Raw genomic sequence first — 17,893 nt, 5'->3', positions numbered from 1 at the left:
TAATGCCCGTCTCAGGCATACGGACCAGTACTACTACACGCAGTCAGCGATGACATACTAAAGACCAGCCAGGGCATGGCTGCCTGTTAGTTCATCGACAATGTTATTTTGTAAATGAGCATTGCTACACAACTTCCACCACATTTCACACTCTACACTTTTTTAAATTTTTAATATTTTTTTTAAATTTTTTTTAAGTTTATTTTTTTTAAATTATTTCAAATTTTTTATTTATTATTTATATAATAAATATTTAATAAAAAAAAAAAATATTAAAAATTAAAAATAATGTGGAGTGTGGAGTGTTAGGAGGTTGTGAAGATTTTTTGTAAATTAATTTATAACAAAGTAAACTCCTACATATGCACGATGTACACCAGGTCTTGGCCCGACATGCTGCAAGTTGTCATGAATCGGGCGGTTTCCTGTTATTTTCACATAGCTAATGGTAATGGGTCAAAAGTACGATTTGTTATTTAGAAAAAAAAATAATAATAATAATACGATCAGCTGGTCATAAATGTGTAGCTACCTAGCTATCTAGAGTCATCAAATCTGCTTAATTTTATATATAATCTAGTGAGGAATAGTATATATTAACGTTGGTATGTTTAAAATTAGTAAAGGGGCCGTCTTAATTATCAATAATTTTATGACTTTTAAATAACCCAAAGAATCAAAGATCAAATCAAATATAAGAAGTTCAAGTCCTCGGCCACCCAAGGGTAATTAGAAAATGAAAAATAATTAAAAAAAACTGACTTAATTGATATTAATAATTAAACGCATTTTATGCGTCAAGTAATTAGTGCAAGGATATTTATAGGACTGACTTAGGACCTGGAATAAATAAAAAGGTCATGATCATATTAACATATATATATATATATATATATATATATACTCTATTATAATAAGTATTTATTTAACTATGAATAGTAATTTGTTGTTTTTCTGTTAAGTCCTGTTTTATAAAAAAATTCTTAAAATTTTTGACCATTTGACGTGTAACTCCCTTATAGAATTTAATGAATGATTATGTTTTACCAAAATGCCCTTAATAAAATATAATTTTTATTACTATTAATATTGAATATTATTAATTTGATTAGAATATTATTATTAATATTTTAATTAGTAGAACTATAAAATGTGATAAAAATAAAAATTAAAAAAATTATTAAATTATAAAAATTAAAAAAATTATTAAATTAATAATATTTTATTATTATATAGAGAGTAAATAGATAATCCAATATAGATGCAGACTAATGCTCATATTTTGCTGAAGTTTAGATTTTTTTTAATCTTAATTTTTTATCTTTCTTTAAGCTTTTACCTTATATTTTATTTTTCCAGACAAATAAGTTAATGACTTTTTTACTTTTTTTTTATTTAAATTATTATATCAGGTGCACTCAGGGGGTAACGCACTCAGGACCATTCCCTAGTATGTGTGTGTATATATATATATATACTAGCATGGGGACTACGTGCAATGCACTTATGCCCCTTGTACGTAGCATCTAGTTTGAGGAAAAAAAATCTTAAAACCTTTTTGCAGAAGCATATAATAGTAATAATTCATTAAATAAAAGCTATTTAAAACAGATTATGTACAACATCGAATTAAAAATAGCTTCTAAAAATCCAAAGAGTTTCAACAGAGAAGAGAGACGAAGAAAACTTATATCCACATAACGGCAATATTTACAGGCAAGAAGAGAAATTCCAACGCTAAAAATCTCAAAAGTTTGTGTGAGAAAATGAAGAGTAAAAAATATTAAAAACGTGAGAAAGTGTGAAGAAAGAGATTTTGACCAAACTTTAAATAAGAATAAAGCTATAAAAAGACAAATGAAATACCGTAAAAATATTTTACATAATCGAGGGAGAAAAACACAAAATGATGGAGATTTGAGAGAATAAAGGGCAAAATAGGACAAAAAAATACTGTTTATTTTGTGCAGAGCATTCAGGGGCATAACTGAAATAGTCATCAATTACACAAGGCATAAATGAAATAGAAAGTGTCAAATAAAAATACTATACATCCCTATCCATATATCTATAGGCGCTTTTAACATATAAGGGATATATATATATATATATATAAATATTTATATAACAAGAACTTACGGAGTAAGTGCAGCGATGATAAAGGGAACATACCTGATGATGATAAGCACAAGCTAGATACATAGGAATTAGATCATACAAAATTAGAGAAGACTGCTTCCTGATCTATGTTGACGCGCTTTGAGTGGACTTTGGCTTTTCCTGATATACTCATTCAAATTTCAAACGGTCCGATACAATACAAGTTTACTATTGAAACGTTCAATGTTCAATGCCTCTTCTTTTTTTCCTTGACTTTTCTTCTTCTAAGTTCATTATATTCAAATATTATATACACATCTGTAATTAGTTGTAAAAGTTCTCATGGGAATGGCATACAGTTGGGAAATAAGTTCTCCAATCTTTTTACAATTTTTTATACAATTATATTTTAGAATTAAAATATTTATATAAAATAATGTTAATTTTATAAATTACTTTACAAAATACCTATTATTTAAAACATAATTATACCAAAAATTGTAAAAAGTTTTATATGTCTAATATTTTCCTATTATATATTTAATACATACATACATATATATATATATATAAATTTTATTCATCATCTTTTTTTTCATTATTTCATGATGTGTCATTAAATGATAGGTTTACAAATAAAATAAAATAAATAATTTTCAATTATTTAGTATCACATCATGAGATGATAAATAATAAAAAAGAGAATGATGAGTAATATTACTTATATATAATATATATAAGAAAATACCATTCCAATATAAACTTTCTAATGAAAATTTTTACTGAATTGCACTGCATTTTATTTTATTTTATTTATTTTTATTTAACGATTAAGAAAGTATTTTTAAATGAATTTTTAAATTTTTTATATTTTTTAAAAATATTTAAAGTGTTTAAAAAAATATTGAAAAAAAGCAAAAAAAAAAAAAGTTTTACCCTGTGTGTGAGAATCCTGTGTGGCTGTAGCAGGTTCCGTGTATATATATATATATAGGAACACCAATATCTTCCTAAGCCCACAAAACAAAACAAAACGCAAGCGACTCACTTCCCAGATCATAGAACCTAAAGAAAAAGAACAAGAATGTCTCAAAGCTCCTCATCCTCCTTACCCTCTTGCTTCCGCCCATCAACTATTAATAAGGACAATAAGCGCTCTCCGCCCATCTCCGCCGGAAACCCTAACCTCGCTACCTGTGGCCTCTACCACACTCCCCTCGGCCTCTTTTCCCTCACTTGGTCTCGCTCCCTCCTCGGCCACTCTCTCCATCTCGATCTCCTCCACCACCATCACCACCCTTTTGACTCTCCTGATCCTTCTCTTCCTTCCCAATTCTCTTTCCATCTCCACCTCAAACCTTTCATCTTCTGGAAAAAGCATGGGACCAAGAAGCTCAACTCCAACACCCAAATCTTTTGGGACCTGACCAAATCCAAGTTCGGGTCCGGAACCGAACCCCGTTCCGGATTTTACATCGCCGTAGTTGTTGAGAATGAAATGGCCCTCCTTGTTGGCGACTGCACCAAAGAAGCCTACGCCAAAACCAAAGCCCGGAAGCCTAACAGTGCCCAAGTTCTCGTCTTGAAAAGAGAGCATGTCGTTGCCAACAAAATATACACCACGACAGCAAGATTTGGAGGCAGAATGAGGGATATAAAAATAGACTGCGGCTACGACAATGATACCAGACTCTGTTTCAGCGTGGATAACAAAAAGGTCTTGCAGATAAAGCGTCTAAAGTGGAAATTCAGAGGAAATGAGAGAATTGAAGTCGATGGAGTGCCCGTACATATATCGTGGGACGTCTACAACTGGTTGTTCAAGAAAGACAACGAAGATGGGTGCGCTGTTTTCATGTTCAGGTTTGAAGAAGAACAAGAACAAGAAGAAAAAGAAAAAGACAAGGAGGCGAATTCTTTGAATGAGAAGAATGGGATGGCTTTGTGGGCGCAACAGAGCTGGGGTTATGGGTTGAGTAGGGTCGAGTGGAGGAAGAGCTTGTCGTCGTCGTCGACATCAATGTCTTCGTCGGGTGGATCATCGGGAGGAAGTTCGGTTATGGAGTGGGCTAGCGCGGAGGAGACTGAGTTAGGTGGTCCATCTGGGTTTTCTTTGGTTGTTTATGCTTGGAAGAGGTGAAGATTGCGAAGAGGTATCTATTACAACAATCTGGCAATGCTTGATTGATCTTAGCTCTCATTAACCCATTTGTTTTGACGCCAAAGAATATTAAAGTAGTGATCAACAAAATTGAAGATGATTCAAACTTGATTATACATACATAGCTAGATCTAAGAACTTCCAACTTCTCTTTCACAAAATCAGAACATAGATTCTTTCTACTCGTTTGAGATTCAATGTAGTAACGTACTGGAATGTACATTTTTGCTATAATTTTGGTGTAATTAAAAGCTGTCAAACAGATTGATGAAGCTTCTGTTTTTAGCTCTATATAGTTGAAGCTTCCTCCTGGCTTCCTTGATGACTAAAAAGAAAAGAAGAAAGCTATTCTCCTTCTTTTTCTCCCTTTCGCTCCTATTCTTGAATCTTTGTTGCTTCTGGGTGTGGTCTGAGCTGTTCGACCTTGATTAGATTTAGAACAGTAGGCGTGAATTCCTCAAAGCTTCCTACCACAGGACAAACCCATGTGAGGTGGGTCATTTTTCAAGGCTTCCTAAATTGTTTTGTGCAATAATTATGTAGGATCCAGAACCTACTGTAACCCATCTCAACCGCTACTTTTGTTAAGCATGTCTTGGATCAATAAAAGAATTTTTTTTTGGACGGTAAGTACTGTAGGCCATCTCCATTGTTAGAAAGAATAATCATATAGAAGGGGATAAGAGTCATCGTTCAAACAATCTTAAATATCTTCTCCATCTAAGAATGGATAATGTGCCTAATCACGAATGATATCAAACACCATCTAAACTTATTCAAAGAATAGAAAGTGAGAAAAATTTATCGATCACAAAATCGATGCGCACATAATTTAGTGCAATGGGCATCGACAATACAAGCCTTTGATAATATCCTTTTAATCTAAATTCTCATTTCATTACTACAATTCTATAGTGGGAATGATCCTCCCAACAATGACGTATTTTGTTAACTTCCAATTTCTAGAACCTTATATATGCAACTTTTATTAATATCATGCAACTTGCTTAATAATAATAATAATAATAAAAAGATTTAGTACCTGATAGGAAACGGCACGAAAAGACATGTGTAAGATCATTAGTATTGGATTCATCATTATTATCTTCAAAATTTGATAAAAAGTAAATGTTTTTCATAAATCCAAAACCTCTCTATCCATAATTTCACATTGGATTAGTTATTGGATTCATCAAAATAATAATATAATATTATTTTGTTAATAATAATATTTTTAATTTATTTTTTTCATATTTTACAATTACACTAACTATGTGTTAATTAATAATTTAATTTGATACTTAAATTATTATTTCCCAACTTAAATATACTATGGCTCAAAATTGGGAAACAATAATTTAAGCAAATAAAATAATGGTTATAGAGTGTGAATAGTAAATCTTTAAATTTGAAGATGAAGTGAAATGTACTGTAGCTAAAAGCTTGACATTTGAGCATACGGTGAATCCAATGGCAGGATTTTAAAATTAAAATCATCAAATTTTGAAGATTGGACTCGTCAAATGAGTCCAATGCTAGTGCTCTAATGGCCAAATTGGTGTATAAATGATGGAGATAAAGGGAAAGGGCAACTCGTAGATGTTTAGTGCTTCAGCCATTCATTGTTTGACTGCTGACACTGTTTTCGTACTCTGGCATCTGCTTACCTTTGTCTGTGGACAACTCGGTCACTCCCGTGAATAAACTATAGTGAATATTAGAAGGAGCAATACTACACAACCTCTACACATAATATATTTTTAAATTTGGTGTGGATAGTTATGGTGTTATGGTATGGATGCATAAGCCATTGTCAATGCCCTTATGGTGTGGATACTTTTTTAAGGAGTTTCTATAAAAACCTAGCAAGTTTCTTTAAGGTCAAGAAAAAAGTGATTGCTTTTCTCTCTCTCTACCCTAGGTGACAAATCCTCTGAGCCGTTCTTCGCGATTCCTGCCCGTTCACTGGGAGGAGATGGGTGGAGCTTCATTAGCCAACTGTAGCAGCTTTCTTCTATTTCCTGTTTTGTCAATTTTTTTCATTTTATGTTTTAGTTTTTTCTCCACAAATTCCTGCCTTTCAGTGTTCTCCAACCAACACGCGCTGCCTTTTATGCATCTTCAGTCGCCAATCTTCAAGTTTGCATATGGATTCCGCTCTTTTGCTCGGCGTGTTCGTCACACACGCGACTTATGCCTTGCTCAACAATCACGCGCCACCGCGTCTTGGAACTGCTCCTGATAACATGTGCGGCCTCACCAACATCAAAGGCTTTGGATCCTCCGGATCTGACCCTTTGTTTCACTCCTATGGTAACACGTGACCTACATGCGCCGTCACAGCCTGTGTTGGTCCTCTGCCGGTGACTCTACTTTGTTTCGAACAGCTTAGACTTATATAACTTAGCTAAACCAACTCGAAAAAAATATCTATTGAACAAAAAGTACTTTAGTCACAAAGAAATTACACAAAAATAAACCCACAAACTGATATAACTTGATGTGGTACGTCAGATTGGAAAGTTATGAACATATGACTAAAACAAAATTGAAAAAGAAAAGGTAGAGTCCATTTGGGTTGATAATTGAAATGAAATGAGAAAATTTCTTCGAGAAAAAAATAAAGGGGAAAATTTTCAAAGATGTGCTTGGAAAAAAGGTGTTGATGATGGAGGGAGGACACCGATAGACTTCCTTTCTGAAGACTTTCAACCATTTTTACTCAACTTTCTCTGATTCTTTGAAAATATTTGGAGAAATTTGACATGGTTTCTCATTTCTCTCTTTGTAACCACCAGAACCACGGAAGGCGGGGGGAGTTAAGCCCCCACAGATTTTGTTGATCTAAATCGGACTCAAAAATTGGCTGATGGAAGTCGTTTCTCGTTCCTCAGGGGCTGTTTGTAGTCCGCACGTCCAATTACCATTGGTTAGAATCTCAATAACAAAGCTCAACTCTATTGTACTCGGATATTCTCGCCACTTTCGAAGCATTGCATTGGGTAAGACTTGATCGTTCGAGCATGCTGATATTTTTATATAGAGTAAGGCTCTTATGCTCCTAATTTATACCATTCATTTTGTCCAAAGTGATATTTTAATATAGTACCACGTGACTTACTAAAAAATATTAAAAAAAATATATATTCAAAACAAAATGACGCTCAAAAATATAAAAACAAAAAAGAATACTAAAATTCTAAATTCCCTCTACCTTGTATGTTTGCGTTTTTAATTCTTCTAATAAGCCACAATGTGATGCCACATATCAACTAACACTACTATTTAGGTGGCATAGTAGCATTTCTCTTCTATTTATACACCTATTTATCGATACATCAAACGCACTATTGTCGTGAAAACGTATCAACTAACAACATAAACAACAATTAGTGTTTCAAATTTTTTATGAATAGATCAAACCATAAACGATGTGTTTATACAACGATTTGTAAATAACAGAACTCTTTGAAAATACATCATCTTCAACCGAGCTAAAGATCACAAGTCATAATGTATAAAATGATCCATACATGGACCACCAACCCCACTAGTTTGGAACACAAAAGCTCAACCTTCATTGCCATTTGAAGCACCCTAGCTCTAGGTGAACCTGCCAACCTTATCTTCTAATGCCCAGCTCCATAATTACCCCCAAGGTATGCCGACAAGGAAAACATTGTGATTGCAAATGCCCCACTAATTTAAACATGATCACAAGTACCCCACACTCAAAATAAATAAAATGTCTCCCTACAATCCATAATGATAAAGCGACTAGGGTCCCCTCCTCCCCCACCCACCTTGAATTGAAAATGAGGACTCTCTTCTCTCTCATTCCCTCTCAATAAACTACATCTCTCGCCAGTTCAACGTATGTAACCACAACTAATTAACAAAGAGAGAATTGCAAGATGTAATTCCACAAGTAAAAAACAGAGACTTGTAAAGGCATATTTCCATTGAAGTAAAAATAGAGAATTTTACAGAGCAGAAACGCTGCAACGTTCCCAAGCAGCGATATTTTTCCTAACCATAAGACAAGATCAGTGAAATTAATCTGAGAGACAGTAATTTGCTATTTTCCCTATCTTTTTTGCTTGACTCTAGAGAACCCTAGTAAGTATCAAGATCAGAATGCCATTAAAGCTTTAAAGTCAAGGTTGAAATTGAAGACGAATGAATCAAAGAGGAAGATGGAGGGATATAATGGCTCTGTCTGGCACTTCTTATTGAAGGAGGTGGAGGATTAGCAGAAGATGCAAACCTACTTGAATGGCTCCGGAATTTCTTCTTCTCTCCTTCATAAACCCTATCTCCCGATTTAACTTGCCGAACTTTTGCTTCACTGACACCTGCCGGAAGGACACAATTGCAGAAAGAACCTGCAATTCATTAAAAAAGAAAACATGATTATTATAACATTATGTTGCATCTTCTTTTTGCTTAAGTTAGTAAACGGAGAACTATGGCTGCAGATGTTAATAAAAGTGGTTCTCAAAAAGTGTCTTTATCCCAGTATTTCTAACTAAATTTCTGATTCACGCTTTTCATTATTGATGTGAGAGAAAATCTACATAAAACAGCAATGGATTGGCTAAATAAAGCAGGTACGAAACAAAATGATTCAAACAATTGAATTCAGCAGAGTGAAATTAACTGTATGCAATTTTCAGAAATAAAGCCAGAAGAGAACACAATAGGCAAGAGCTCATTTCATGATATCGTTTGAATCTTGTTTCCTAATCTCTAGTATCTGTCAATGAAATATAGCTGCTTATTCATTCCTAAAAACAGCTTTGGTAGCAACAGCTCAAATTGGAATGTTGAAGAACACAATATGACAAGAATACACAATGGAACATAATGATAAAATGCGTGCTAGAATTGGTTATGATATCTGTGGGTAAAGGGGAACCACTAATCTCGTACTCATGGTAACTTATCGGTGACTCCACGTTCAAAAGGAAGAAAGCTGTGTTTATAAATTTGAAGGTCTTTTGTTATGCAAGCAGCAGTAATACTTCAAATTGTCTATTCCAATTGTTGCATCAATGACTGCCACCTTGGCAGTTGCAGCACTAACGGCAGTTGCATAAAGGTGGAGTTTGAGCAATGGCGTCAATTCTGGTGAAAAATGTGGTGTTTTGCCACCTTTGTCAACAGAAAATCTACATTGTTAAAGTTCTAGATTTAAAAGGAAAAAAAGCATTATACAATGTTCTAACAAGTAAGTAAACGGTCCATACATAAAAACAGCAACAGAAATGTAAAAAACTGCAATCTTATGGTCAGTTTCTTACCAAGTCGGGCGAGTCTGTTGACCCACCTAGGAATGGGTTTTCCTGTCAATCTGGTACACACGTCATTGCAGAAATGGTTGCAGTTTTTCGTGATAAGATGGTAAGTGTTTCCACAGTACCCTTCAGCTAATTTCTCCATAAAGGCACGGACCTCCTTGGGACCTAGATCAGTTCTTCCTATCAATATCGATTTCCTGAATGTGAAACCAGGACAACGCTTTGGTTCCACTTCAAAAACCCCTGAAGTTCCATGATCGTGTGCTCCAAATGCGTATTCAACATCGTGAACTGTACCAAAATTAACAAGAAAATCCCACAACCATCGAAAAAGTAAAAATCTAGAACTGCTTAGGATTTGATGGAGTTAGTTTACCATTTAGGCTGCCGAAAATCAAGGGTCACAAAATAGTTTCGTCCATAATTTTCTTGTTTGCTGGAATATTAAGAAACTCGAGCCAACCCAAATAAAGCCACATAGTTAGATATATTTAGTTAATTAAAGTATTTATTTTCCTCACTTTCCAAACAAAGAAATAATCATGCATACAACACAATTACTTTTCTTTGGAATACATCACTCCTTACCAGATCCCACAAAAAAAAAAAAAACTTAAGACGCATATTAATAAAAATCTCCATGGTAAATTCATCATCACTCAGCTCTTAAACAAACAGACTACAGATCTGAACTTGAACCCAAGAAGAAAAATGCAACGAAACATGGAATAATAGGCATCTTATGACAGCCCCAAGTTCAATTAGCCGTTAAAAACCCAGCTTTTCGTTTCTCTCATTCATCTTCCTTCACTATCTTGGCACCGAAAACCCTCAAAAACGTTTAAAATAAATAAACGACCCATGATTTAAAAAAGGAAAATTATCAGATAAATATAAGAGCCCATGCTATTAAAAAAATCTCACCTTGCACGCCGGAATGGTAGACCCCAAGGCCGAGCCAGTACGCGTAGCCATTAATCGGCGTCAGATCGTAAACATTGAGATAAACTGGCACTGTTCCTTTCCTTTTCTTCTTCGCCAGCGATACCATTCTACACAACATTCTTCACCCTCGATACTGTCGCTTCCGGGAACTCAAAGAAACCGGGAAGTAAAAACAGGATTTTGGGGTTTAGACAATAATTTCGAGGAATTCGAGGGGTTACAAACAAGGAATTTTGGGTAGTCGTCGGAATTTCTAGGTGAGCTTTATTTATTACTTTTTTTCCTGGGAAGAAGAATCTTCTAACTTGTGCTCTTCTGCAGCCGAACCCGAAAGTGCCTTTAATGCGTGCTTTTCCCTCAATACTCCACTCCCTCGTGATTCCGTATTTTAATTTTAATTAATTTATTTATTTACCTAAGTAAATTCATCAATTATCATTATCGTATTCACTGTTTAAAAAAATTATAGTTATCACTCAAAAATTCAAGAATTTCATAAAGAAATGAATTGTTAATAATTTTTTATCTCTCTCTCTTCAATGTCTGCGTGCCGAAAAATTAGAAATAATATTTCATTACTTTTACAGACTTTAATCAGATATGATTTTGAACTTTACTTTTGATCCAATAAAGATTTCAACTTTATTTTTAACTTTGAAAAAGACATAATTTTATAATTTTTGAAATAAAAAATTGGAAGAAAATTATATTCTTCTTTAATATGTTCAATATCAAAATAAAAAATACTTAATATAACTTGTCATCTAATAAATATTTGCTTAGCAGTCAATTTTTTCACATCTTCAATCAAAACTTCCTTAAATGATTTACAATCTATTATAAGTAAAAACTTTTGATTCAATAAATCATATTGAAATTTGGAAATACAGTAGCTAAAATTTCTTTTTTAATAGTACTGTAATTCTTTTGGACAAGATTTCAACATTCGGAATGGAATCGAACAATTTGTTCTAAATCAGTTTATAGTTTTTGTTTCAAAATTCCTCCATATCCAATATCAGAGGCATTTGTTTCAATGATTTTAAAAGTATGAGGAGATGAGATTCCTAAGTATGGTAATTTCTTAACATGAGCCTTAATTGATTTTATAATATTCGTATGTTTTTCTGTCCAAGGAGGTAGATTATTTTTTAATCTTTAAAATAATGGTTTATATAATGGTCTGAGAGATCGATAAAAGTCTGCAACATAATTGAGGTTTCCTAAAAATCTCTGTAGTTGTTACTTATCTTTTATTTCATCTGAAATTTTATCAGCAAATTCTATTGCTATGCTAATTGGTGTAATAGTTCCTTGATAAATCTCATGTCCAAAGAATCTAATTTTATCTTGAAATAATTTTATTTTAGGTAATGAAACGACTAATCCATTTTGTTTGATAATTTGAACGAAATTATTTAAATGTTTCCAATATTGTTCAATAGATGAAGAAAATATTAATACACCATCTATATAAACTATCGAAAAATGAGTAAAATGGACAAATATCTCATTCATAATATTTTGAAATTTATTATGAGCATTTTTTAATTCAAATGGCATAACGTTCCATTCAAAATGTCCGAAAGAAATTGTAAATGATGTTTTATAACGGTCTTTTTCAGCAATTTGAATTTGCCAAAAACCACTTTTCATGTCAACTTTGAAAACACTGTAGCATTATATAATCGGGATAATAAATCTTTTTTATTAAGAATTTAGTATCTAATCCATTGTAATACTTTATTTTAAGATTTATAATTGATGACCAGACGTGGAACTCCATTTTTTAATTCTGCTTGTTTTTTAACATAAAAGGCAATACAACTCCATGGTGATTTATTTTTCCTTATTAATAATTTTGATCTTAAATCGTTAATTTTTTTACAGTATTTTAATAATTCATTATTCATTTGAATAGGTCTAGCATTGGTTGGAATATTTTTCTCAAAATTTTTTTTTTCATAAGGTAATTCAACTATATGCTGTTTTCTGTTCCAGAAAGCATTAGGCATGTTAGAGCATACTTCATTTTCAATTATATTTTTAAAATTTTTAATTTTTTGGGTTAATAACTGGTCTTTTAATTGTTCTTGAATTCTTTTATATTTTAATTCTTATTTTAAGAAATTTATCTGATTTTCTTTTCTTCTAATTCTATTTTTTGTTAAAAAATTAATTTATTTGGTTAATGAGACTTCTTTTAAAGAGTTAAATTCTTTTAATACTGGAGAAAATAAGAATTTAAATTGAATATTTTGTCCAAGTATTTTAGTAAAAATTTCTTATTCTGTTACAAAGAAATGATAAAGTAGGGCAATAAAGAGATTTCCTAATATTACTTTAATATTAATATTTTTTATTAAAATAAATGTTGTTTTAAAACAAATTTCATTATTATAGATATGTGCATTGGATAATTTATAATTTATATTTAATTTTGTTCCATTGGTTTGGGATAATGTTTCTTTTGTTTTTTCAAAATATTTAGAAGGTATTAATCCCCCTTGTATACAATTTAAATCTGTTTCTGTATCTAATAGGGCAATTGTAGTAAAAGAAAATTCTTGATTAATTGAAACTGTTACTTCAACACCTTACAATTTTTTAAAAATAATAGGAAGATTTAAAATCGACAAGCAGAAAATTACGCTACAAGATATACAAAAATATCAATGAGATAAAATAGGAGATTAGAAATTTAAAAATATCAAATTTTAAATTAGAAGTTTCAAATGAATAATTATTACAAGAAATTATATTATTAAAAATAGAGAAAAATGAAAATAATTTTCATGATAAAGAACATAATAAAGAATAAGGAGAATGTTCAACTTTAGTTATAAAAGATGAAACAGATAATTTCATTAATATCCTTGATAAGAAAAATTTTCAAAAATGGTAGAATTATGCCGTAGAAACGATAGCTCTTGAGAAGTAGTAACTCGAGAGTTTTTACAAATAAATTTATAAATTTATATGAATTTATATAATACGATAATTTTATTATTTGAAAAAAATAAAAGAGTAATGTTACATCTACAAATGAATTCTACAAAAATAATTTTACAAATTGATGTAGGTTAATCTGATCTAATAGATCTATTTTATAATAAAAATAACTTTTTAATTTGACAAACTACATAAAATCGCATCAGTTTATGATATTGTTTTTGTATAATCTATTTGTGACTAAAGTATTTCTTTTAAGTTAATTGCTACTTCACTTGGTGGGATTCTGTACTTCTCTTGTATGAATCATTGAATACAATTACAAGATATCCATATTCCTTTTTTTTTTTTTTACTTTTTAACAAAACAAAAACAAAAACAAAATCACAATGGTAATTAATGTGGGCATGCATCGTTTAGGTTGAATTAAAATCAAAGTCATGAATATAAGATTTGGAGCAAATATTTCTTCCTTTAAAAATTTAAAAAAAAATCCTAAGATGATTCCAATAGCTCTTGGACTCACCACTCAATGAAATGGGGAACAAAAAAAGGAATCCAATAAAGTAATGGATGGGTGTAGTCTAAGGTTTGATTATTTTTTATTTTCTAAAAAATAAATATATAAGTTGAGTGGTTCCAACGAATCAGATTGTCTCATTTATTTTAAGATAAATAATAATAATAATATAATTAGTCCAGAAGAATCAAGGAGGAAAGGAAAGGACATGATTAAGAAGATGGGTCCAGGCATGCGGAGCAGCATGGTGTGGGCTGCCCCCACGCGCAAACGGTCTTATATATTATTAATTCATGCTTATGCTTTTGGGCCCAAAAACAAAAACAAATTAGAAGAGAAACTACAACAATTTTTCATCTCTCTCGTCAATGCTTCGTTTAGATCCTCGTTTCATTACGTAGTTTAGAAGAGATGTTTTGTTAAAAATTAAATAAAATATTTTTAATATAATTTTTATTTTAAAATTTAAAAAAATTAAATTATTTATTATATTTTATGTAAAAATTTAAAAAAATTATAATGATAAGATGAGATAAAATAAAATATTTTGTGTATTCAAAACGAGCCTAAATTTTAGACCACATAGTTAGTTACCTATGGTTATCAGAAGATAGATGATTCTTCTCAGCATATTTTAATATTAATTTAATATTTTAATAAATATTTATGACATTCACGTGTTATATCTATTTCATTATTTCAATATAGCTTTTATAATTTTTTGAGTAAAGATTATAAACAAATATATATATATATTAGCCTAAAAAAAAAAAAAAAACAAATATATATATCGATACGTTGCGGTTGGTAAATGATCTGGGAATGGGCTCTTGTCTTAAAAAAACGAATGATCTGGGAATGGGTTGGTTGAGCCCAAATCAATTAGTAATAGTTATTCCTGCATAAAAGTTGGGCTTATGCCCTAACTCTACTAAATCAGTATGATTTAGAATTTAGATAACAAACTTGTTAAGGAAACATTGATATATAAATTAACAAACTGAGTTGTAGTATTTTCTCTACTTTGGTAATTTTTTTTCAGGCTACTATTATACAATAATTATTTCAAACTTTTTTTTTTAATATTTTAAAAAATATACAAATTGACTAGTAATAACTTTTTTAAAAAATTAAAAATAAAATAAAATAAAATGTCAGGGACAAACTATGATTTTGTGAAGTCTGTAAGGGGCTCGTAAGATGTTGTGGTTTTTGTGTGGGCTTGCTTACGTGGAGCACTTATATTGGATGTTGTTGATGGCTTAGCAACGGACGGTTTGTTCCAAAGAAGAACTCATATACACACATATACATATAGAGTTTTGCTATGTACAAATAAGTTTGTGTACCAATATGCGTACTAATGTTATTGCATTCATATTCTAAATTCAAATTAACACTATTTTTAATAAAATTTACTTTCTGGACCAATCATATTGAATGAATGTGCGTATTAATATATAGAATCGCTTATAATTAAACTTTTATATATATATATATATTGTCATGAAAAATGTGATGCGATGTAGACTAGCTTTTATATATATATATTAGATAAGAATAGAAGAAAATCTTTGATAGATTTTTTTGAGGTACTTAATGAAAGTGACAAAGTACACGCTCCTCATTAGAGGACAAACATACTCTACATCTCCACTTGGTTTGAAGATTAAAATAGTGGAACACGTCTTTATCTAACTTTGCAAGTGTGAACAAGAAAACTATTTATATCTTCATCTAAATTATGTTCCTAAGCTTATCTTGATGCTTTTTTTCTACTTTTTGGTTCATATCTTCATGTATTCCGTGTAATCCTTTTGTTTTTGGCCTTTTGACGTTACCTAAAGCTAAGCTTTATTTAAGGAAAAAAATAAAAAAATAAATAAATAAACTGGAGTGGGAACTCCACGTAATCTCTTTCTCATTGGCCTCCTTCTAATCCATGCTTCGTAATTAGCCAAAGTGATATTTCTTGACCCTGCGTTTTGGGGATTCTGAAAATGTTGTTATCATCTTCATATTGGATTTGGGTTCTAATCACTTCAATTAATAAACAACAATATAATTAATTGAGTAAAACCATATTGGATTTTGATTCAATCCTAAGATGAGACTGCTGCCAAGGCTTTTTAGAGGAGAGTTTGGCGTGCAAGTTTTAAATGGTTACAGCTCAACATTTGGTGCATTATGGTTGGACTCTCTCTCTCTCAATTTTTAATTGAAATTGTTGAATGTGGAAATTTCTGAAAAATGATCACTCTTTCTACAAATTTTAGCTCCAATTATTACAATTTCTACATATATATATATATATAAGTCTATATATGTACAGCAGAGGCAGATAGATCATGATGATCCAATCTTATTAACTGACAACAATGTATTGATCTCATCCAACCAGAAAAGGAAGTCAATTCCATTAACTCTCAACTAACTACATGAATCCACAAGGTTTTGTAATACAAAAATATACAATTTAATTAATACTGAAAGTAGACAAATTTGGACAAACTTTTGACTAGGAACAAGAGTGAAGATCAAAAAAAAAAAAAAGAAAAAAAGAAAGACGAAGCAGCGTGCAGCTTAAAGCTTGAGAGACAAGTCAAGCTTCTTCATCTCCTCTTGATTAGTCCTGTAAAGAGCAGTACCATCTGCAGACCAAAATCCACTAAATTCATCATCACAGGCTGGAGAACCATTCATCGTTCTTGCTAGCAAGCCAAATTTACCAACGCTGCCTCGCGAAAGCGATCCTACTGCTGTGTGAAAATTCCCAACTGCTGGTTGCTGGTCAATGAGGGGTCTTGACCAGCCCTGAGGTTCCCAGAACCCACCTGAAGATGATTTGTGAGAAGGCTTTTGGATCATAGAATGCGCCTGAATTCCAAGCGATCTGTTATTATAATTAGCACCATGAAGAGGAAGAGAAGCCATGCTTGGGTAGTGTTGGTGCTGGTGCTGGTGGAGGGAATGCCCAAAAGCTTCTGCGGAGGCCAATATGTGTGCTGCTATCTTTTGTCCTCTTTTTGCTAGAGTCCTCTCTCTTTTGTGGGCATTTTGGTGGCCTCCTAGTGCTTGTGAACTATAAAATTTTCTTTTGCAATAGTTGCAAGAGAAAACTCGTGGCTCGGCATAAGAAGCCTGATCATCATGCAGGGGATCAGTTTCTGATGATGGAATATTCTGAGATGAACCCACGTCCAAGCAATCAATGAGATTGAGCTCAGCGTCAAACCCACGATCGGACTGATCCTCATGACTACAGACATTCAGATCTAAGAAGATATCTAGCTTTGTCGTCTCCTTTTCATGACCTTCATCCTCTTCTGTAACTCCCAGGTGCTTGTTTTCTTCTGGGTATTGCTGTGGTGTATTTGGACATGGATAAGCCTCTTGATTAGCAGAGAAGATGCTATTACATGGCTCCTTCCTTCTTGTTTCCATTGGAGGATACCTCTTTTTTCTTGGCGGTTTATGAAAAAGAGATTATAAAAAGTCATTCATGGGGCAAGTAAAATGCCTTGTGCTATATATCCAACAAACATACAGCACTGTTCTAAAAGAGTTTAAAAATAGTAAAAGCTGAGCCTTATGTTGGTAGGTTTACTTGTTCCCACACGCTTAATTCACGACACTTTGATCGACTTATAAAAATATCCTGTCAAGAACTGCTTAAAGTGCCATTTAAGTTCGATTAATGAGACTCTTGGGGCATCTATAAAAATATGTATAAATTTCTTTTGATTTTTTTTTTTCAGCGAAGCTATATATATCATGCAGAACTGCTCAAAGTACCTTGATGATCATGAGGGGACAGGCAACCATGCGTGTGTATATATGTAGCCCCGCGGACGACTTTTCTCTGCACCGTGACCCTGGTTGCATGTTCTTAATGCATCTGTCCCCCTGCACATT

General features: G+C 32.0%; 3 protein-coding genes across 3 annotated transcripts; 1 reads left to right on the top strand and 2 right to left on the bottom strand.

Annotated features, from left to right (window-relative positions):
* Positions 1-3,123: 3,123 nt before the first annotated feature.
* Positions 3,124-4,880, top strand: LOC109012845. Its single transcript, XM_018994684.2, has one exon. The coding sequence runs from the start codon at positions 3,185-3,187 to the stop codon at positions 4,238-4,240; it is 1,056 nt and encodes a 351-aa protein (XP_018850229.1). The 5' UTR covers positions 3,124-3,184; the 3' UTR covers positions 4,241-4,880.
* A 3,324-nt stretch (positions 4,881-8,204) lies between these two features.
* Positions 8,205-10,823, bottom strand: LOC109012846 (deSI-like protein At4g17486). The gene is made up of 3 exons (XM_018994685.2): positions 10,486-10,823; positions 9,565-9,852; positions 8,205-8,646 (listed from the first exon to the last, which is right to left on the bottom strand). The coding sequence occupies exons 1-3, from the start codon at positions 10,622-10,624 to the stop codon at positions 8,405-8,407; spliced, it is 669 nt and encodes a 222-aa protein (XP_018850230.2). The 5' UTR covers positions 10,625-10,823; the 3' UTR covers positions 8,205-8,404.
* Positions 10,824-16,390: 5,567 nt separating this feature from the next.
* LOC109012847 (zinc finger protein 3-like) lies at positions 16,391-17,661 on the bottom strand. Its single transcript, XM_018994686.2, has one exon. It carries the CDS (start codon positions 17,420-17,422, stop codon positions 16,562-16,564), a length of 861 nt encoding a protein of 286 aa, XP_018850231.1. The 5' UTR covers positions 17,423-17,661; the 3' UTR covers positions 16,391-16,561.
* Positions 17,662-17,893: the final 232 nt, after the last annotated feature.

This window comes from Juglans regia, chromosome 8 (assembly GCF_001411555.2).
Source record: "Juglans regia cultivar Chandler chromosome 8, Walnut 2.0, whole genome shotgun sequence".
NCBI lineage: Eukaryota > Viridiplantae > Streptophyta > Magnoliopsida > Fagales > Juglandaceae > Juglans > Juglans regia.
The sequence above is the reverse complement of the archived record's forward strand: the minus strand, read 5'-3'. Positions and strand labels throughout refer to the sequence as shown.